The sequence below is a fragment of the Myotis myotis genome, unplaced genomic scaffold (assembly GCF_014108235.1).
Source record: "Myotis myotis isolate mMyoMyo1 unplaced genomic scaffold, mMyoMyo1.p scaffold_m19_p_6, whole genome shotgun sequence".
Lineage (NCBI taxonomy): Eukaryota > Metazoa > Chordata > Mammalia > Chiroptera > Vespertilionidae > Myotis > Myotis myotis.
Genome location: NW_023416368.1, coordinates 4,473,690 through 4,495,907, shown reverse-complemented (window position 1 = coordinate 4,495,907; position 22,218 = coordinate 4,473,690). Strand labels below are relative to the sequence as shown.

Sequence of the window (22,218 nt, the reverse complement as noted above, 5' to 3'; positions counted from 1 at the left end):
GGGTTGGGGACAGCCCTGTCAGGTGTGGGCGCGGGGCCCTGCCACTTGGAACAGAGTGGGAGGAATGAGCCACTCTGAGGCTCTGCTTTCCTAAGGAGGGCGCCTGGGCCTGCGGGGGGGCCTCTGCTGGGAGGTAGGTGCGGGGGACTGAGGAGGAGGCTGGGTGGTGACTACCAGGGTGTGAGGGCTGAGCTGGCCCCGCAGCGGGGCTCGGTCAGGGTGGGCTGAGATGGAGGTGGGCCTGACAGGTGTGTTCCTGGTTGGAGGAGGAGAGGCGGGGACTTGCCTGACTGGGGGAGGCCACCCACTGAAGTGGGAGCTGGGGGGGACACATTGAGTGTGAGGCGCCTGGGGGATAGAAGGAGGGTGGTGGTCGAACCTCCCTTGCATGTAACTGGTCTGGAGCTCAGATGGAGACCGGGTGGAGACCCTGGGCTGGAAGTCAGGTGTTCATTGTCTCAGAGAGCAGGACGCTGATACCCCGCGGGCCACCCTCCAGCATACTGCTCAGGCAGCGGTAACCATGGGACAGCAGAGACACATCTGCCCCGCGTTTCAGTACCTGCGCAGAGGTGCAAGAGCTATGACTGCACACCTCAAAACTGCCCCGGAGAGCAGCTCCCAGCACTTACCCCGAGGGAGAGGATGCGAGAGAGAGCAGGGCAGGGAGACACGGTGAGGAAGATCGGCTGCAAGAGTCGCCTGGTACTGTCTTTTCTAAAACCTAGCAGGCTCTCGCAGTCATTGCAGAGGCTTGTTGAGGAGATGGGGGCCTGAGAAGAAGCCCCTCCTTCTTTCTTACTCCTGGGAGCTGGGTGCTTCGAAAGCTGATTTTGCAATGGGAGGGGCCGGGGCCACAGGAGAGGCTGGTGCTTCAGGAATCCTTCACCGCCAGGCAAACCCCACTCATCCCTCAACACCCAAGTCAGGGGCTCCTGGCTTGTGTGGTCTTGCCCGCCGCCCATGCGCAGTCTGTCCTTCCTCCTGGGGGCCCCGATTCCTGCTCTATGACTCCATTCTAGCACCAGTCACAGTGGTGGCCCCATGGAGTGACCTGCCATGTCTCCCACTGACTTGAGCTGGGACGGTGTCTTCTTCATCTTTGCACCCCGAGAGCCTTGCCAGTCCCTGGCCACCAGGCACCGAACGCCGTGTTAGTAACTGAGCACACAGGGGCATGAGCCAACAGAACAGGCCCCGGGCTGATGGGGACCGCACGCTGACACACAGAGCTGGCTGCCTGGACCCAGGATCTTTATTTAAAATCGGGGCCTCGCTTTGCTTCTTGCCCGCGACACATTTTTATCAACGTCTCTGCCTCATGCCACTCCTAGGGAGGTGAGACCCCATTTTCAGCTTGACCGTTTGCTTCTCCTAATTTTTCATCCAAGCGCCAGGGGCCGCCTTCCGTGGCTCAGGATTCTAATATTTGCTGACAGCAGCAAATGGAGATAAGCTATTTTACTTTATTATCTGCTGCCTTGGTTTTTATTGCTCTCCTATTTTTTTATTTTATTTTGAGGAGCATTTTAGGTAAGTTATTAAAAACAATGCCTGCTGGGTGAGGAGAGAGTGTTACCTGGCGGGGAAGCATTTGCATGTGGGGGTGGGGAAGGGGCGGGGGGGGGGGGCGGGGGGGGGGGCGGCGGTGTGCAGGCCGCCCTCTGGCGAGGGTTTTATTGAACATCAGGAGGAAGATGCTGGTCTGTGTTTGTGCTGGTGCTTCCTCCGGCCGATGCAACTGTGCTGCTACAGTGACCTTCAAAAATCTCTGTTGCCATTGACATTGAAAAGCAGGTGTGGCCTAATTGATTTTCTCTTTAACAAACCCTGTGTGGCTCTGCGTCAGGAGGAACATGCCGGGGGCTGGCAGGAGGGACTGGCTGACGGGTGACCACGCGGGGCCAGGGACTGGCTGCTCCCAGGGCCAGCTTCTCCTCCTCCTGGACTCAGACCGGGCTGAGTAAGGGCCGTGATGGAGAACGCCACTCGTTAACACATGCAGTGCAGACGGGGACTGGAGAGCTTAGTGAGTATTCTTGCCCCAGGCGCTCCTGCAGGGGAGGGCTCCCCAGGGCCAATTAGTATGTTTGAAGACCAGTTGTTGACAACTATGGTAGGAGTATTTACACCACGGAAATGGGCAAATCCTACAAACCATACCCCTCCCCTCCCCCCACCCTCAGGAGCTGCTTCCCACACTCATTGTGAGAGGGGCAGCATGGCAGCAGGGAACATGGATTGGGGTTGGACACTGTGGGGCTGTGTGACTAAAGCAAGCCACGTTGCCTCTCTGTTCCCGTCTGTAGGATGGATAATGACGCCCACGCCAAAGGCCTGATGGGAGGACTGAGTGAGAGAACATAAGCTAAACTAAACTGGCAAGTGGTTGCTGGAATGCTAACAGTTTGCTGCCTCTCTGCTATTTGAAAAGCATTAGGCTAATTTTCATTTGGCTCTTTTTGCTTCTCTCTTCTCTTTAAATATACTTTTGGCCGAGCCCTGACATGCATTGAGCCCAAAGAAAATACAAAAGCAAAGACTTCCCAAGGGAGAAATGCCGTTTTCCTCTGACCTGTCACGTGGCCTGCCTCCAGGCTCTTCACACAGTGAAAGGGTCAACCGCCCGCCTTTCTCCTCCCCTGGCCTCCATGACTGTAATGCGTAATTACATTAAATGTGGTTTTTTAAAATTGTGATGCTTAAGCTCCTGGAACTGTCAGGGGAAGACAGGTCCTAACAAAGCAACTGTATGTGCAGCTTGTGGTGTCACCACCATGCTCTATAATTATAAGAAAACTAGTTGTCATAGCAACTGCCACACAGACTGAGCCTCCTTCTGGAGATGCTGACAAGCTCCCAGCGCCGGAATCGGAGCAGTTCGGAGAGAATGTGGCTCCCTGAGGGGGTTCAGCTCTCTCGGGAGATAATCACGAGCTCATCCTAATTCCACATCCTGCACCTTGTGGCACCGTGCAACCTGATAGGCTCTAGAACGCACTGGCTGCGTGACCTTGGACCAGTCACCTCACCTCCATGGGCCTGTTCCCACTTGTAAAACGGGGTACCAGTGCCCCCTTCAGAGGGGAGTGTGTTGATTATGTTTGGGCCTTGCAGATGGCCTGCACAGAGCCGTCTGCACTGTGTGTATCTCAGACACCTTCCATTAACCTCTTCACTGCGGACAAAGAAAAAGAAAAAGTGCTGAATTAGGGGCTGTTTTTATAATCTTCATTATAATAATTATTAATCTTGATAGTATTTGTAGCTAGATAACCAGGTTGTAAATAGAAATTCTAGCATGAATCATGCATATTAGGAAGAAGGAGCAGGGAGGGAGGGAGAGAGTATTTGGCGACATGAAACTGACTTCCATCCTCCGATATTTTTCCGTTATCGCACTTCTCTGAGGCTAAGAAAAGTATCTCTAATCTCTAAAAACATCTCTAAACAGGGATGTTTCTTGTCTCCATCTTTGTGCCTCACTTTCCTGTTTGTAAAATTCTGAGTCGGTGGCTGGTCCCCAGGGGCTCTTCTGTCTCTGATGTTTGCCGACAGTGGTTCTCAGCCAGGGACGACTTGGCTCCCCGGGGACACTTGGCAGAGTCTGGAGACATTTGTGGTTGTCAGGACTGGTGTGTGTGCGTGGCCTTTAATGGCATTTAATGGGTAGAGGCCAGCAATGCTGTTAAGCCTCCTAAGGGACAGGAGGGCCCCATAACAAAGAATTATCCGGCCCCCAAATGTCAGTAGTGTCAAGGCTGAGAAACCTCGGCCTAGGATTTCCCGCCGTGGTTATTGGTCTAAAAACATAAATCACACCGCTGTCAGCCCACCTGGGGCGGCAGGTGTGGCGGGTGGCGGCTGATGCTCCCAGCAGCTCCCGGTCACTGCGGTCCTAGCAAAACCAGTGGAGAGAAAGACAGAAGACTTCTCAAGGGCCGGGGGCTTCATAAAAACGAGATGGTGATGGGGGTGGGACCGCGCATTCCTTCAGCTTTTCTTTTCTCTTGATGCTGAATAACTCAATGATCAAACGTGATTGTTTTTATGGGCAAACACAATAGAATGTACAGAATGCAATTTAGGTCCATAATAGCATTACTGTGATTTTCCTGTGGAGGATAAAGATGAGTCTTTTCCAGCTTCAGTCTTTGATTTTGACATTCCAAGTCGCAGCCAATGCATGTCTCTTCTCAAAGTCCAGTGTGGCCACTTCTTCCTCCTGCTTGAAACCATCCTGGGGCCGCCCCTGGCTTCCGGGTGGAATCTGGGCCTCTCGGTCCATGGAACCTGCTCTCTGAACCTGTCTCTTGCTCCTCTCTTCCGCCTCCTCTCCTTTCGGAATTACTCTTGGAATCCTGGACACACCACCCAGGTTGCCCCCACTCCTCAGCTTAGCTGTCCCCGCCGCCCTGAATGGTCCCCCCTTCATCATCTAGTGCACACCTGTTCATCTCATACCCCTCACCCACATCACCTCCTGCATGCACCTGTCCTCACAGCTGGCCGTTTCCTCCTCTGGGACCTTACCCCTGGGGATTTGTCACCTTGACCTCCTTCGGCAGTTCCTTCCTCACCTGCATTTTTCCACGGCCCTGTGGACCTGGCTCTGAGGACAGTCTGCATCCCTATGACCATCGACCCTGCGAGGCCAGCCATTTTCCTTTTAAAATAAAAGGAACACAATTACACATGCAAATCCCAACAGAATAGAACGGCATGGACTGGAAGGAAGTCTCCTTTCTCTCTCTCAATAATCCTTCTCACCCCAGATATCCATCATCTGTGCCTGTGCTGTCCACATGTGGCTACGTGCGCTTAAATTCATGAAAATGAACCAAAACTCACACTTCAATTCCTCAGTCACACGAGTCACCTTTCAAGTGCTCAGTGGCCATGTGAGCCTAGTGGCTACCAGATGGAGAGCTCAGGTCTGTGGGCCATTTCCGTCATTGCAGAACGCTCTATCGGTCAGTTCAGAAATAGCTTCTGATGTTCTCACGCCTTTTCTACACATCGGCACATGTATCTTTATATACACATGTATACATTTGGTACCTTTTCATTTTCTCAAATGGGACCATTTTATACACATTCTTCTGTACCTTGCTTTTCCCTCTTAATCATAATCTCAGTGATCCTTCTGCATCAGCACATCGAGGTCCTTTTCTGTTCTTGTTAGTGATGTACACCGAGGATGGCCCTAATCTTCCTCAATCAGTCCCTATTGTTCCAGCTCTCAGTCCTCTGCAATGAACTTCCTAGCTTCCTAGTGTGTGTGACACACACACACACACACACACACACACACACACACACACACGTCTTTCCTAGATTTTGCAAGGATATTTGGAGGGTACAAGAATCTTCATCTTAAAAGTCTTGCCAGAGACTACGGTAATCTCCAATTTTAATGGATTTTGCCACATTATCTTCCGAAATTGTCCCACCAGTCCTTCCTCCACCATCCCTACAAATGCGTTCTTCCCGCATTGTTACTTTTGCCAAGCTGATGGGTAGAAAATGGCACCTCGGCTTTGTCTAAATGTGTCTTTCTTTCATTATTGGTGAGATCGAGCCTCTGTCCGTGTACTTATGGACTCTTGACCTTGGCTTCTTGCCTGGAAAACATTCTATTTGGTTGGAGCACCTGTTAGTCCCTCCTCCCGATGTGCATGGCCTCTTCCCCCAGCTAGGGACGCAGTCCTTCTCACTTGTGTGAGCCTTTCTCAGTTGTCCTCTGCCTTTTGGCTTTGGTTATGGTGTAACTTCTTTTCCAAGCCTATGGGATTTCTTCCTTTGGCTGTAATCACAAACTCCAGAAGGCATACAGGAAAATATTGATACCCTCAACTCTATAAAATCAAGGCCTTCTCCCGCCCTGAACTCTTTTCTCCTGGTGCTTCTTTTATTTTATTTCTTATGTTGAAATTTGGATCCATCTGGAATTTGTAAAGAGTAAGCTGGGAATCCAATGTTATTTCTTAGTGAGTGGCCAGTGGGCAGTTGTCTGTGGTCACCAGCTAATCCTCTCTCTGACTTGACATGCCACCTTTTTAAGACACGGATTCCAATATGTATGTGAGTTACTTCTGTGCTCTCTTTTCTTCCATTGGTCTGACAATTATTTGGTATTGAAAATCAAGACAATACCAACTTTTCTCAGTTACGTAGTTTTATAATACATCTTAAAATCTATGTAAACGGTTCTTCCCCCATTCCTTTTACTTTTCAGAAACTCCTTACCCATTCTTACATGCTTGTTTCTCCATAAATATTAATATATTGTTTAGGTTCCAAGAATCATGCTACTTTTTAATTTGGATTCCATAAATTTATAGATTAATTTGAGGAGAAGTGACATCTTTAGAAATTTGAGTCTATCTAGAAACAAGATTGAACTTCGCATCTGTTGAAGCCTTTGTTCAGGGTTCTCATGAGCTTTGAAATCACCTTTACAGTCTTATTTCATTTATTTCAAAGCATTTCACTTATTTTTTTGTTGTTGATATTTTTAGAAAGGGCACCTTGTTCCATTATATATTTAAACTGGTTGTTATTTATACTTAGTAAAAATGCTTTTGAATCTTGTACATTTTGGTAAGTACAAGATCGGTATTAGTGTACAAGTAATCAACTTTTCTTATTGTTTCTAATAATTTGTTTAAAAATTAGATCCTTTGGATTTTCTACACATATAATTGTATCGTCTGTCCATAATGCTACTATCGCTTCCTTTCGCTGGTATTTAGTCTTCTTATGTTATTTCTTCTTTTCCATTTTTACACTCCTAATGTCATTTTCTTATCCAATTGCATTGGTCAGTATTGGTCTACTGTTTCTAGTGTTTGACCATGTACATTCTGAGGGATTCTTTTCTGCATTTAAGGAGAGGATCATGTGGTTTGGCTTCTTTGACCTAGTTTTATGGTGAATTGTGCTGATAGAGTTTTAAATATTAAGCCATTCTGACATGCCCTCCTTTGGTCATGGTGTAGCACTGAATTCTGTTTGCTAATATATTAGTTAATTTTTTTCTTTATTAATATTGTGAGGCTGCGTTGTGTGTGTGTGTGTGTGTGTGTGTGTGTGTGTGTGCTGTCTTTGTCAGGTATGGTATTAGTGTTATGCTGCCTTTGTAAAGAGAACATACCTTTTTCTTTCACCAAGCTCTGGGAAATTTAAAAGAGGAGAAAAATAATCTGTTTCTTCAAGTTTGTTTTTTAAACCAAAAAAAGAATTAACCCATTAAACCATCTGGCTTGGTGAAATTTGGAAGGGTGTGGGTGGTTTTCAGTAAATATGTGAAGAATTAATAGACAAATTCCGTTTTGTACCTAGGTACCCCTCTTGAACTATGACATTTTGAAACGAACCCATTGTCATCTCTTAATTGTAACTCCCTTCAGAGATGTTGCTCCAAGTGGCCCACTCAGGCACTAAGCATTGACAGAGCAGCCACCACCATGGGGTAGGCGGTGTGGGCGGCTCATGGGATCCCAGGCACGGCCCACATGTGCCGTCCCGGAAGGCTGGCTGCCGCTGAAGCCCCCGTTCTCGTGAATTTGATTCGAAAGCTGCCTGGCTGATCATGGAACATGGACCGAGCCCAGGGCTCTGTGCACTAGTCACACTGACCCTCAGCAGAGCCTTCCCCGCAGCGGCACAGCCAAGGCAGCGGGTCCCCTCCTGTGCAGGAGCCGCGGCCGCTCGATGCTGGGCCGCCCTGTCTCCGGGAGGGGAGCCCGACCCGCCTCACTTGCCAGCTCCCCATGTGACTCGCTTCTCTTTCCCTCCCTGAGATGCAGATACTGATGTTGACTGTAGATTGGATGAGCTAGCAGACGGAAAGCACCAGAACGCAGTGGGCACCTGGTAAACCTGAGTCCGCCGCCTTGCTTTGGTATCTCCCCGATACCTGGCCCAGCGCCGGACTAGGATGAGGGCCGTCATGGATCGTTTTTAGACCCCAAGCCGTGACGGTCTCCCTATCTCCCCACTTCACCCCTCCAGTCAACTGCCAACCACACCGGCAGAGTAATTTTTAAACCTCAGCTGTGCCCGTCAGGGAGCAGCAGCCAGTAGCTACCTGCCAGCTCTCTGGTCCCCCCGCCACATTTCCCTCTGAGGCCCACGCTCCCCGAGTGAGCTTGCCTCTGTTTCCCTTCCAAGCTTCCTCCTCGCCATCTGCACCGCCCACAGCTGCAGGCCTTTGCACAGCCCTTCCCCCCCCCACCCCCCCACCCCCCCTGGTGCTGTCCTGACCTCAGTGCTCCTCGCCTGGCCTCAGGGCTCTCCCGAGGCAGGGGCTGCTATGGCGTCTCCGCCTCCCATGTGCCCGGCCGGGCCGTGAACGAGGTGTTCCGCCAGGATCAGGGACACAATTAGTCTTGGGTTACGTGGTGAAATATGAATGAGATTTTCTCCATTTCAGTTCTCAGAGGAGCCCTCGGGAAACGGTTCTTTAAAACACGAAAATGAGGCCGGGAAAATCAATTGCGCTCCTCGCTGCAGGAGATGAAGGCAAGCGTGACTTTCCCGAGCCTCCCAGGGCAGCGCAGTATAGGGGGTGGGGTGGAGGCACCTTTCGTTCTAATGTGGATTCCCAGGCTGGGAGCCGCCAAGCCTCAGCCGCCGCCTGTGGAATTCAGGAGCACACGGTGGCAACGCCCCCAGCGCCTCACGGCCTTTTTCCTATTTTTAAGCAACAATGAGCCGGCTGCAGCCCTGCCCACAGCTAAACACCCACGGCCACCACGCCTCCTTCCACGGTGGAGGGGAAGGCCAGACACTGGGCAGGAGGTGGGTATTGACGGCGTCTGCCAGGCCCAGGCCCTGTGCCTGCGGCATCCAGCCTCTCCTTGGGCCTCCAGACCAGCCGTGGGGGCAGCACTGTCATCCCTTCTCTGTACAGAGGAAAGTCAGAGCCCAGGACAGAGCGACCACCTGGGCCACGCGCGTGAGGAGCCACGTGTGCATCTTCTGCGCAGTCGCGTGTTATCATCTCGGGAGTCTGTGGATGTTTAACGATCCAGGTCCTGTCTTTGGTCAGGCTTCCAGAAAACCCAGAGCCAACGTGCTGCCCCTGCTGCAGGTACGGGCTGTGCTAGACCCACCTCCAGGAAGGGCCGTCCTCCATCCTTCCCTTTATTCGCTGCTATTTTCCTCATCTGTGAAATGGGGACATAACAGCACCACCGACCTCTGAGGGTTGTGCAGGCACGTGGAGAGGCGCTGGCATGCTCGAGGCAGCACTGGGCACATGACCATCTCCCCGGGGGGCGGTCAGGGCTGCTAAATCCTGGGGCCTGCACGGTGCCTGCAGTCATTTCTGGAACCAGAGAGGATGGAGTACAAATAGGATGAATGAAGCTGGTCAGGTGGCACTTACTGACTTCCTACTGATTGATTAATTGATTGATTGACCAGCCAAGCCCTGGGGTCCTCCGGCAGGGCCCTCAAGGAGCAAACAGCTGGGTCCAAACTCAGGTCTTGCCCAGGCAGGTGTCAAACCTGCTTCCTCAGCCGCTTGCTGACCCGAACTCACCCTCCACCCGTGGGTTTCCAACCCTGCAAAGAGCAGCTTCCCCTGCAGGAAGGGATGCTGACCCTGCGCTCTGGGTCATGACGCCCTCGCATCACCCCCGCTGGGCCGCTGGGCGGGAGGGCGAGGTCACAGGTGAGTAAGCACAAAGCCTGACCCAGACCCGGACCCGGAGCGCAGCCACGGAACCGGCTGAGGGAAGGTCAGGTCACCAGGGCCAGCCCTGCCCTCGTGCTGAGCGCAGAGGCCTCTGCGTGCGGGCGGGCTGTGTGCAGCCCTGTGGGTCTGCTGGCTGAGGCGCTCGACTTTGTAGTCAGGCAGTTTATAAGGGACAGGCACTCCCATTATGAGGAGCGGGGGAGAGTGGGCGAGAGGCTGGGGCCTGGTTACTTCCCCAATAAAACCAGGGAAAGTTAATTAAGGCTGTGACTCAACAGGCTTTTCTGGTGCAATTAGAGGTCCAGCTGGGCAGCCTGCTATTTGAGGGACAGGAAGTCAGCAACTGGCTCCACAGGCCACTGCCTGAGGCAGGGATTTCAACAGCAACGCCAGCCCAAAGCCCAGCCCGGCCGGCCGGCGGGATGCCCAGCCCAGCAGGAGCCTCACGTCAGGTCTGTGGGAGTCGCCCGTGTGCCTGGCCCTGTGCCTGGGCCGTGGGCACTCCAATGGATCCCACGTCTGCAGGTAGGGAGACTGCGGCCCAGAGAGGGGGTGCCACTTGCTTAAGTCACACAGCCAGTCTGTTCCTAGAGCCTGCTCCTGCCACCTCCCCCCGATTCCCTCCTACACCCTGCACCCCAGGCTCTGAGGAGCCTGAGTGAACTGCACCCTGCCATACCCCGAACCCATGGAAGCCTTTGTTTTCATAATAAACTCACATATAATCAGGGGAGCAGTAAAGGAGCTTCGGACCCGTCTGCTCAAAGTCCGCCACTTGCACGTGGGGACGGATCTGTAGCCACAGTCACTCCCGTGGAGACAGCAAGGCCGGTGGCATCTCAGCTACCGACTCTCCCTCCGTCACAACAGCCCTGCTCAGATGGGTGGGGCCTTCTTGTCTCTGGACCACATTTTACAAAATGCAGGCAACTGACAAGGTTGCAGTGGAAGCTCCAACGCCTCCCCCAGCCCAGCGGCCCAGCAGCCCGGCAGGAGGAGGCCCGGGCGTGTGGGGAGATGTAGGAAGAAGGGGTGCAGCCTGGCCTGGCTGTGACGGAGGGGTCCCGGCGGCAAGACCGCTCCTGCACGGGCTCCATGCACCAGGCGCACACACTGGGGGCCGGGCTGGTAGCAGATGCTCCGTAAATGTTAGGTCCTTGTTCTCCGCACCCCACTGTGCCTGGCAGGAGAGGGCAGGGGGCTATTTCATGGACACACAGTCCTGGCCCTTTAACCCCCGCCCACCGGCACCGTAGCTGGCCGCAGGTGCTGCTGGTCTTCTCCCTGACTCCCTCGAGCCCATCGTCCCCGCTTCTAGAACAGACGGGGGGAGGCGGGGGGAAGAGGGGGCAGTCTGGTCTTAGCCTTTACTGCTACCTGATCCCGAAGTCACCACTTCTGAAACCTTGTTTCCTGTAAAATAGGTTGTTGAAAGGTTTAAAAAACGAAAGCTTAGATTTGCATCCACTGCCCCCGGTTTACGAGCTGAGGAGTTGAACTTAGAGCTCAGGGTCTGTCTCTTCTTCAAAAGCCGAGTCAGCCATTATCTGGCCTCCTCCCGTCCTTGCCAACAGGAGTTGTGCCGGGGAGATGGGCGCGTTCCTCCGGTCCCTCCAGCGCCCTCACGCCCCTTCCTCACACGGGGACGTCCTCGCTGGCTCCTGCCGCCTGACCGCTCTGGGCCCGCACGCAGGCGGTGACGAGGGAAGCGTGCTCCTTCCCGCAGGCGGTCTGGGTCGGGGTGCCTTGTCCAGGTCTCATTTGTACTGGTCCTGGGTTTAGGGCTTATAGAGCCACCACCTCCTGTGGCACGGCCGCTGCCCGTCCTGCAGGGGGCGCGCTGCACGGCCTGTCCTCTGCTGCAGGTTGACCCGTGGTGTGAGCTCTCAAATGAGAAACCCAGAGGAGTGGGAGGCCAGAGATTGAGCTCTTTCATCACAGGCCCCGCCCCTCATCCCTCATTTTTAATGCTCATGCGAAAGCGAATTAGACTGGGAACTGAGCTGCAGCTCTGGCAGGTTCCAATGTAAACCGAGCCTTTTCCTCTCAAGGGTTCCACCAATATTAATGCACTGCTGGCCCGGCTGGTCTCACCTCCCGCCTCCTTCCTGCGGGGGTGCCCCCTGGGTTCCGGAAGAGACAAGTCCGAGGCCGCAGATGCTCCCTTTCCTTTCACAAGGCAGCCCACCCAGGAGACTCATCGCCCCCCACCCGCCCCAGCGTGGGCGCCTTAATGGGCTGGGGCTTCCACGGGGAGCTGACCCCGCGGGGTGATGGCGCAAGCCCTCGGGGTGGGGTGGGAGCATGCCGCTCCCCTGTGCTCCGGAGGCAGCCGCCTGGGTGAGTGCGCAGGGCCAGCCTCCGGGCCAGCGGAGCCCAAACCCTGCTGCCCCGGGCGCCGTGTCTGAGTTCCCTCAGGCCCGTGGCTTCTCTGGGCCTCATGTCTTCATTTATCAAATGGGAGGATGGTGAGACCTACTTGGTAGGGCTGGTTTTAAACATTAATAAGAGATCAAGTTAAACAGCCTCATTGTGGTTAGTAATTCTCAATGTCCATCTTAATCTTTCCCAATGAAGTCATCTTGGATGTGGGAGCCTCCCTGTCCGGACGCTGAGCCCAGCGGAGGGTTCACAGAGCAGACGCCCACTCTCGGCCGGTCCTGCCATGCGGGGCTCGGCATTCCCACCCAAGGCTGGCTCACTGAGGCGCCCTGCGGTGTTGGTGGCACCGTGTGGGCACACTGAGCCTCTCGCACCGGTTCTGGGAGAGGTGGGGGCCCTCCTCCGAGCCCAGACCCCAGACGCCAGAGGCCAAGCTTGTAAGCAGACCTTCCCAGGGCTGGCAGCCTCAGGCCCCGCTGTCACCCCTTCTCTGTGAGAACTCCTGTCGGGGCAACTGTGTGTGTCAGTGTGTGTGTGTCTGTATGCCCGTGAGTCTGTGTGCTGGTGTGTGTGTATGTTGGTGTATGTCAGTGTGTGTGTATGCTGGTGTGTGTGTGTATGTTGGTGTATGTCAGTGTGTGTGTATGCTGGTGTGTGTGTGTGTGTTTGTGTGTGTGTGTGTGTGTGTGTACAGGGCGGGAGGGGTGAGGAGGCAGAGCCTGGGGAGAAACCCTTTCTCCTCCTGGGGAAATGCACACTGAGAGCGGGCCGACATGCTGTGTCCCCAGCGTGGCCGGCTGTGCGGGCCCCTGCGCTTGCTGTCGCCGTGCGGCTGGCGTGGTTCCGCCTGCGCAGGAGCTGTGGCGTGTGGAGCAGCTTCGCTGGCCCGGAGCCCCACCGGCACGCGTAGCAGAGCCACACACTGGAGCTGGAAGACGACGATTTCTCATTTTCCAAACCAATTTTGCTGACCTGATTTTCTTTTCTTTATCAACTCTTGTGCCAAGAAAGGGGATTGAGGAATGGAAGTAGCTTAATGGAACGCGCTGTGTGCTGCAGGGCTGGTGTCTCCATGGCGACGGGATGCAGGCCGCGTGCAGACGTGGGCTGAGATGCACTGAGACAGCTGTGCCTCTGATGGGGCCGGGTGCACGGATGGCCTCCTGGACTCGCGTGGAAATGCTGGTTCCTGGGCTCTGTACCGACAGGGGGCCGGGACCTCGGGGTGCAGGACCCAGGACTTTGTATCTGATCTACCTCCTTCCATGGCTCTGAGGCTCAGGGAGTCGCAGGCCCATGGTGTCAGGCCATGAGTCAGCCCACGGGGGTGTGGCGCACTCTCAGCCTCATCACCAACTGTTCAGAGGAGTAATTTCGGGAGATCCCTCAGTGTAGCAGGGGCCATGGATGGGAGGGGAGATGGGAGGGGCCAGGGAGGACACGCCCACCTCAGGAGCTTCAGCCCCATCAGCACAAACAACCAGCAGACCCTTTAAGTAGCAGGACCCAGGGGCCCTTGGAGGCCCCAGGACCGAGGGCACAGCCTTGCCCTGGGGGTGTAGGTAGTTGGGGGACACAGGTCACGGCTGATGGCAGCACGGTGCACTAGCAAACCCTGATGGTCCTCACGCCGAGGAAACCCCTGACCCCGACTCGGCTCCGTGGTTGCAGGGATAACAGCGATGGCAGCGGGAGGCACTCGCCGGTCACCTTCACATTCGCACGGGATCGCCACGGTTGTCCCTCGTGACCGTGTGTGTGGACTGGTGCGGTGGTGAGCCATTTTCCAGATGGGAGAACTGAGGCCTCCTCGGTTCCGCTGCTCCCGGCAGGCATGCGAGCAGGTCCTGGGCCGCAAGGGGCAGAAAGCGAAGCCGCAGGAGAACAGGGGTTCCTGGGGGACGTGTGCGCATAGGAACAGGCGGCAAGCGAGTGAGAACGTGCCTGAGATGGTGGCCGGTAGTGACGGCTGTTTTCCTCTTGGACTTCCACCTTTGTCTTTTTAATCACGGGGCAATGAATTATTAATAAAAATATCGCTCATGTAGTTAGATACACTGGCAGTGGGATGTGGCGGCAGCGGGACTTCGGACCCGAGTCCCTAGCCTCCCTCTGCCCCGTGCGTGTAAAGCCGTCATTCCGTCAGCCTCCGAAAGCCCGCCTGGAAATGGGCACGGTGATGGTGCCCACCCCCAGGCCGCGAGGACACGGTGGGGTGACCAACGCACGTCTGCACTCCACGCGTGCTAACCGAGGGCGTGACCTCGGGCAGCCAGCCCTGGGGCTCCGTGCACCGCCCCGTTTGCCTCACAGCGTGAGAAAGTCACCAGTGTCACCCGTCCAGAGAGAAGTAAACTGAGGCCTCCGAGGGCAAGGAACTCCCCAGGGTCACAGCGAGGGCGGAGCTGGGCTTTGCGTCTGGGCAGCCCGGCCCCAAAGGCGCTGCTCCGACTGCCGGCCCAGCGCTGGGAGGCGGCGGGACTTCTGCAGCCGCTGGCAAGGTGCAGGGTGGCGGCATCTGTCTCTGGGGGCCCAGCTGTCACATACAAAGGACGGGTGTCGCGGGCAGCTGCTTCATCTCCCCACGAAGCGCCCGCTCCTGACGCGCTGGGTCTGCTGCTTCCGGGGCTCCAGGGTGTGCCCTCCTCACAGCAAAGGGCAGTTGTGGGGCCTGTGGGGCCCAGATGCTGCGGAAGCTCCTGAGCCTCTTCAGTTGGGGTTTCTAGGAGGTTCCTTACAGAGCAAGACCCAGCGATCTCCCTCCTTCCTAGGCCAGGGCGGGGCTGGAGGTCCCAGCTTGGGAACAGAGACCAAACATATACCATCCTCCGGCTGCATGCTCACACGGACTCCATCCTCCGGCTGCATGCTCACACGGGCTCCATCCTCCGGCTGCATGCTCACACGGGCTCCATCCTCCGGCTGCATGCTCACACGGGCTCCATCCTCCGGCTGCATGCTCACACGGGCTCCATCCTCCGGCTGCATGCTCACACGGGCTCCATCCTCCGGCTGCATGCTCACGGCTCCATCCTCCGGCTGCATGCTCACACGGACTCCATCCTCCGGCTGCATGCTCACACGGGCTCCATCCTCCGGCTGCATGCTCACACGGGCTCCATCCTCCAGCTGCATGCTCACACGGGCTCCATCCTCCGGCTGCATGCTGACACGGACTCCATCCTCCGGCTGCATGCTCACACGGGCTCCATCCTCCGGCTGCATGCTCACACGGGCTCCATCCTCCGGCTGCATGCTGACACGGACTCCATCCTCCGGCTGCATGCTCACACGGACTCCATCCTCCGGCTGCATGCTCACACGGGCTCCATCCTCCAGCTGCATGCTCACACGGGCTCCATCCTCCAGCTGCATGCTCACACGGACTCCATCCTCCGGCTGCATGCTCACACGGGCTCCATCCTCCGGCTGCATGCTCACACGGGCTCCATCCTCCGGCTGCATGCTGACACGGGCTCCATCCTCCGGCTGCATGCTCACACGGGCTCCATCCTCTGGCTGCATGCTGACACGGTCTCCATCCTCCGGCTGCATGCTCACACGGGCTCCATCCTCCGGCTGCATGCTGACACGGACTCCATCCTCCGGCTGCATGCTCACACGGGCTCCATCCTCCGGCTGCATGCTCACACGGGCTCCATCCTCCGGCTGCATGCTCACACGGGCTCCATCCTCCGGCTGCATGCTCACACGGACGGGGTCTGACCATAGGGTTCAGACAGACACCCCGTGTCCACCTTTCCCTTCGCCAAGTCCTCCCGTCCATGCGCCCAGATGCCAACAAACAACCCCATTTGTGGAGCAGCCGCACGCCGCTTCCTCCTGTCTGCGCGCCCCCGGCCTGGGCGGCCAGGAGAGGGCATGGGGACCCCAACGTCGATGTGATTATTTTTTTTCTTCTGAATCAAAACACCCTCCTCTCATGAGAGGAGAACTCCATGTTTCTAGGCCGACTGACTCAGTGGGCTGCCAGCTTTGAAAGGACCTGAGAAAAACATATATAAACAGCATATATATTGGACCTCGGTGCCGGCGCCGGGCGGTGAGGGAAAAGAAAAGAAATGCAAAAATAAAAGAAAAAGAACATGAGACACACACAGCTGGTTATGTAACACCCGATGCGTGCTATCCTGGGGCCGGGCCGGCCAGCTGTGCACAGGGACCGGGCCAGGCCCCGGGGCCCAGGGGCCCGCACCGCCCCCGGTTTGTTGGGTCTGTGTTATTTCGAAGGCTTGCTTGTCCTTCGCGTTAGGGGCTGGGCTTGGGGCTCGGCGATGAGACCAGCAGAGCGGGGCGGGGCCTGGCCTTCGATGCTGAACGGGCCTCTGTGCTGGCGGCTGTGCGAGTCCGCGTGGGGGCGCGGGGGCCGCAGGTGAGAGGCGGCGATGGCGTGGGCCAGGGTGGAGGTGACCGAGGTGACAAGCGGGCGGATGGCGGACGTGTCTGAAGGCAGAGGGACAGCGCCTGCCGGCAGGCTGAGCGTAGAACCTGCGGAGAATGGAGCCAAGGCGGACGTCCAGGGTTTGGCCTGAGCCCGCGAGGGCGGGGAACGGGCAGGGCCCAGGTCAGGGGCGGGAACGTGTCCTGGGCGTCCACGTGGAGGTGAGCAAGCAGTGACACCTGAGAGTGGACCTCGGTGCCGGCGCCAGGTGGTGAGGGAATGATCGGCCCCCGCCCCCCGCCCCCAGAGAGCTCGCGGGGAAAGTAAATGGGGGGAGGGGGGGATCATGTTGGACCCAGAAGCAGCTTCAGAAAGTATCTGGCAGGAGGGGAAACCAAGGCCCAGAGAGCGCAGGTGGTTTGCTCAGGGTCACAGTGCAAGTGAGCGACAGCCCGTCCCTTGCCCGCCCCCCCCGCCCCCCCCCCAGGCTCGAAGGCTGCCGCCTGAGGCAGGAAGCCGGCGGTGACCCTTTCTGTCCCCCCAGGTCACCATCCTGGTCAGCCTGGCCCTCGCCTTCCTTGCCTGCATCGTGTTCCTGGTGGTTTACAAAGCCTTCACCTACGACCACAGCTGCCCCGAGGGGTTTGTCTACAAGGTAAGGGCCTCCCCAGGTGAGCATCCCGGGGACAGCAGCTTCCGGGGGAGGCTTATCAATGTCTTCTTCTCTCTGGCACCCAGATTCCAGGCCCGCCCCTCCCTGCAGACTGTTTAAGGGGTGACCGAGGGTCTGCCACTTGGCACGAAGGACTGGTCTCGGGGGACAGTAGATGAGGTGCACCCTGCTGTGAGGCGTCGCAGTGAGGAGAGTCCCGCTCCCTGGGGGACACTGCCCGTCCCGTCCTCGGGGCTGTCCCTGGCCAGAGCGTCCTGGTCTGAGGGCTGCGTCCTGTCCCCACGGCCCGCAGAGATGGATGACAGGCAGCTGCTGAGGGGCCCCTGGCCGCAGCCCCACTCTGCTCCTTCCCTCCAAGACCTGGGCCGGCTGCGTGGCCCCGGGCGTCCCCTCGCCCCCTGAACCTCAGCTGTCTTACCTGCCAAATGGGCACGCATCACCTGCCCATAGGCTTTCGTGAGGCTCAAAGGAGAGAACTTAGTAAAGCCAGCCAGCGAAGGGCCTTCTACATCAGCCTTTCCCACCTCACAGACCACTGGTTAGCGACCGCTGTTCCAGATAACCGCTCTCCACAAACGTTCGTCAGAATAGACGTCTGATCCGGATCTAGAGCAGGGGACGTGCGCCTTCGTAAACTACCCTTCCCGGGAGCCCACGCTGGGCGTTTCATGCACGTTCCCTCCGTGGAGCTGCACCCCATTGAGAAATGCAGGGGTTCGCCCCATTTCCATCCGACGGAAGGGAGGTGAAGGGCGTTTGGGGAGCAGCGGTTTCTGAGACGTCACCCAACATTGCAAAGTGAGGGAGTCGCACGTGCAACGTCCCCTTCAAAGCAGGTTCCCCAGGAAAGGTGCCACGTGTCTCCCGAAGACATGTCCTGAGCAGGAGCCCGGGCTCTGGGTGGTGGTGACACTGTCATCGGGGGCAGGTGCATATGCTGCGACGTAGCCACACGGGGGACTCTGTGCTGCGGTGACCATAAGGCAGGGAGGTGTCCAGCCCGGACACGGAATCCCCCCCAGGATAAGACGAAGGCAGAGGTGCCGCCATGTGTGAGGGAGAGGGGGCGGGGCGGGTGTGCTTCCATTGGCAGAGACGCTCCCTAAGAAATGCACTGGAAAATGAAGACACATGGGTCCTGGGGGACAGTTAGGGCCCAGGGCCCCAGAGCCAGGCCCCCCGCCCGCGTCTTGCTGAACATCTGCCCTTGATGGTGGAATTGCATCGATGCGGTCAGGAACCAGGCTTTTTACAAATAGATGCTTTTATTGATCTCAGACAGGAAGGGAGAGGGAGAGAGAGAGAAACATCAATGATAAGAGAACCATCGATCAGCTGCCTCCTGCACACCCCCTACTGGGGATTGAGCCCACAATCCGGGCATATGCCCGTGAGTGGAATCGAACCCGGAACCCTTCAGTTCACAGGCTGGTGCTGACCCAAACCAGCCAGGGCGGGAACCAAGGCTTTGATGGAGAGGAGACACAAGAGCAAACTAAAGGAAATAGGCGGCCACGGCTGCGGGCAGGGCGTGGGGTGGGGTGGGGTGACGGGAGCCGCAGGTGAGGGGGACCCGGTGGCGCCCACAGCGGCCACGGCGGTGACCAGCCAGTAACAGAGGAGGCAGCTGAATTAGCACCGTCCGGCCTCCTTCTCCCGCCTCAGGGAGTGTCGGCCTCAAGGCCGATGGTGACCTGGCGGGGGAGGCCGGCGGGCGCTGTCCCCTGCTCTGCGGCTGGGCCCCGCGGGGGGTGGGGGGGGTGTCGCCAGGCGGTGGGAGGGGGTGTGCGCGGTGCTGACCGGCTCTCTCGTCCCCAGCACAAGCGCTGCATCCCGGCCTCCCTGGACGCCTACTACTCGTCGCAGGAGCCCAGCTCCCGGAGCCGCTTCTACACGGTCATCAGCCACTACAGCGTGGCCAAGCAGAGCACCGCCCGCGCCATCGGGCCCTGGCTCTCGGCCGCCGCCGTCATCCACGAGCCCAAGCCGCCCAAGACCCAGGGCCACTAGGGGCCACCGCAGCCGGGGGGCGGGGCGCAGGGGGGACCCCGCTGGCTAAAAGCTCCAGTTACCAGACCAGGCTGTCCTCCCGGGGTGGGGGGCGGGGGGCTCCCCTGAACTTCCATGCGCTGGCGTCGTCCAAATCGCTTTCTTTTCATCCCTGGTATTGTCGCTTCTCCCCGAGTCCGGCTCGTGTACAAAGGCATGTTGCGTGTTGACCGTCCCCATGTAAGACATGTTCAAGGCCACTGCTTAGTGTTTGTTAGGAAACATTAAAAACAGGACAGGAGACAGAACACCAACAGGAAAAGGGTGAGCAGGCTGCGTGGGGAGGCGTGGAGGGCAGCGAGGACCCTCGGCTGCTCAGATGAGGGGCCGCAGCTTCTGTGTGGGCTCTGGGGGTGCGGGACCCGGGGCGACACAGGGGGGCTCTGTGGGAGCCACAGCTCACGGTCACAGCCCCCAGCAGGGGTGCCCGGCAGTCGGCACAGACGTGTGAGGGTTTCCGAGCCGCCTGGGGGGGTGGTGTCCGCAAACAGGAGCGGGCGACTCCCTGTGTCTTTTCCTGGTGTTTCTAGAGCCTCACCTGGGCGCTGCCCTCGTTCCTGACAGGCCGGGGGGGGGGGGGGGGGCGGGGGGGCTGCTGAAAGCGCACAGGCACCCGATTTTAAACTTTTGTTCGGTTGTTTGTTTCCCGAAGTGCTAATAGCAATGAGAAGAACAATAAAGGTCGTAACCAGGAAGCTCAGGGGGGGCCGGAGACCCAAGGCGGGGGCCGCAGCGAAGCGAGCTGGTTCTGAAGGAGGTGCACACTCGGGTCTCCTGCCCACGCGGGGTGTCGAAGCGACATCTGTCCACCCCTGAGCTGGTTTAGAGGCTCCTGACAAGGAGGCGGCACCGGCCTCAGCCCGCCCCACCCCGGCCCTGAACCCCCTCGGCACCCACGGTGCGCCCCACAAACACTCTGGGGAGGCCCACTCTGCGGGCGTGGGCTGCAGGCTGGGAGGTGTGCTTTGAGATGAGGTTTCCGCACGGAGCTCTGACGGCCATGCCAGGGCCTGGGTGGCTGCTGTGCGGCCGTCATTGTCATTGTGCACAGCAGCTGGGCCGAGAGCAGCGGCTCCCGGCGTCCCGCCAAGGCCGCCAAGGCCACCGTCCGACCCTCCCCCCTCCGCCCGGCCCCAGGTCACCCACCTCCATCCGTCATCCACAGCCCGTGACAAGCTGTCCCTAGCCCAGCCGCTGAGCGCTTTCTAACTTCGTGGTGTATTTTTGTCAGTAGGTAGCAGAGGCTGAGTATTTTTTGTGTAATTCTTGAACTTTTCTGACAGGAAACAAATAAAGATAGATGTGTCTGAGAGTCGTGGCCTTCCTTTATCTTCTGCTCCCGGGCCCGGCGGGGAGAGGCTGGGGCAGGGTCCCCGGGGCTGGGCCTGGAATTGGGTGGTGGGGGGACCTCCATCCTGAAACGATGCCGAGGTCAGAAGCAAGAACCGAGAGAGGCACCTGGCTACCTGCCTGCGGCCCAGGTCCTGCCCTGTGAGCGCCTGGGGGGCCGGCTGTGCGGGGCAGCACCCAGCCTTTCCCTGCCTGCAGCCCAGGTCCTGCCCTGTGAGCGCCTGGGGGGCCGGCTGTGCGGGGCAGCACCCAGCCTTTCCCTGCCTGCAGCCCAGGTCCTGCCCTGTGAGCACCTGGGGGGCCGGCTGTGCGGGGCAGCACCCAGCCTTTCCCTGCCTGCGGCCCAGGTCCTGCCCTGTGAGCGCCTGGGGGGCCGGCTGTGCGGGGCAGCACCCAGCCTTTCCCTGCCTGCGGCCCAGGTCCTGCCCTGTGAGCGCCTGGGGGGCCGGCTGAGCGGGGCAGCACCCAGCCTTTCCCTGCCTGCGGCCTGGAGGTGGAGCCAACGCGGAAGCAGCAAGGAAGGGCGAGGAGCACCTGTGCCCCGACCTAATGTGATTGGCCGCTAGCCCCCAGCCTGAGGGGGAGGCTGGGCGATGGGTGGGGCCCACTCCTGCTTGGCTCATTTAAATCTTCTCATGGCCTTGGGAGGTAGGGGTTATGGACCCCATTTGACAGATGAAGAAACTGAGGCTCAGAGGGATGAAGAGGGGCCCGAGGGCTGTGGCAGCTGAGCTGGGATTAAACGCAGGTATGTGCTCCTTGGCCACTCACCCCGCCCCCCCGCCCCCCCGCCCCCCACCCCGCTTCTGTGAGACCCTGAGCCGTCCGTCCGTCCGTCTGTTCATCTGTGGAGGCTGCGGCTCATCCTCAGACGTCAAGTCACAGAGTCACCAGCACTGGCTCGCCCCCAGCCGGCCTCGGGGTCCCGGGCTCGCGCTGACAGCGACGCCGGTGCCCGCGCCACGTGCCTGGTTAAGCGCTGTGTGTTCAGATACCTGCGTGGGGTGGGCCCAGCGTCCTCATCGCTGTCGTGTCCTCAGGAGCCCGGGCAGGGCAGCCCCTGGCTCCCACCCCGCGGTCAGGAGGCAGCTCCGCGGTTCCGGTACCGTCATGGTCACCACGGTGCCACTCGGCACTGACCGCTCCTGTCTGCCGTGGGCCTGGGAGCCGTGGGAGCCGGGAGCTGCGCTCACCCCTCCTCTCCCATGGGCGGCAGGCGTCTGAGGGGGGGGGGGGGGCAGGCCTGACCGGGCGGAGCGGGAGGCTGACTCCAAGCTCATGGCTGCACCAGGGCTGTGACCGAGCAGGCGTGCCGGTGGGAGGAAGGGAGGGCGTGTGGCTCCTGCCCTTTGTGGCTGCCGAGCTGGGGCGTGAGGCAGCCCCCACCCCCACCCGCGCACCGCCCGGCCTCCAGCCCTGTGAGCACACGCTGGTTTCCCATTACACAGTCAGCTCGCGGCTAAGTGGACACAGGTTCAAGCGCTCCGTCTCCAATGACCTGCTGCTCCGTGGCCCGAAGAACAAGCCGCGGCTGCAGGTGCGACGGGAGCGAGAGTGAGGGTCGGAGGGGCCTCAAGGCGGGACCAGCCCACACACTGCTCCCACCGAGTCAGGGTTTCTCCTCGGAAGGAAGGAGGGCCCTGTCGGCCCCCAGGA

General features: G+C 58.3%; 1 protein-coding gene across 1 annotated transcript in view; it reads left to right on the top strand.

Moving 5' to 3' along the window:
* The window catches only part of NSG2 (neuronal vesicle trafficking associated 2), a 32,886-nt gene extending 13,098 nt beyond the window's left edge, over positions 1–19,788 (top strand). The window contains exons 4-5 of the mRNA XM_036315107.1: positions 17,035–17,145; positions 18,982–19,788. Coding sequence (XP_036171000.1) covers positions 17,035–17,145; positions 18,982–19,173 — 303 coding nt within the window. The 3' untranslated portion in view covers positions 19,174–19,788. The remainder of the gene's footprint in view (positions 1–17,034; positions 17,146–18,981) is intronic.
* The last annotated feature ends 2,430 nt before the right edge of the window (positions 19,789–22,218 follow it).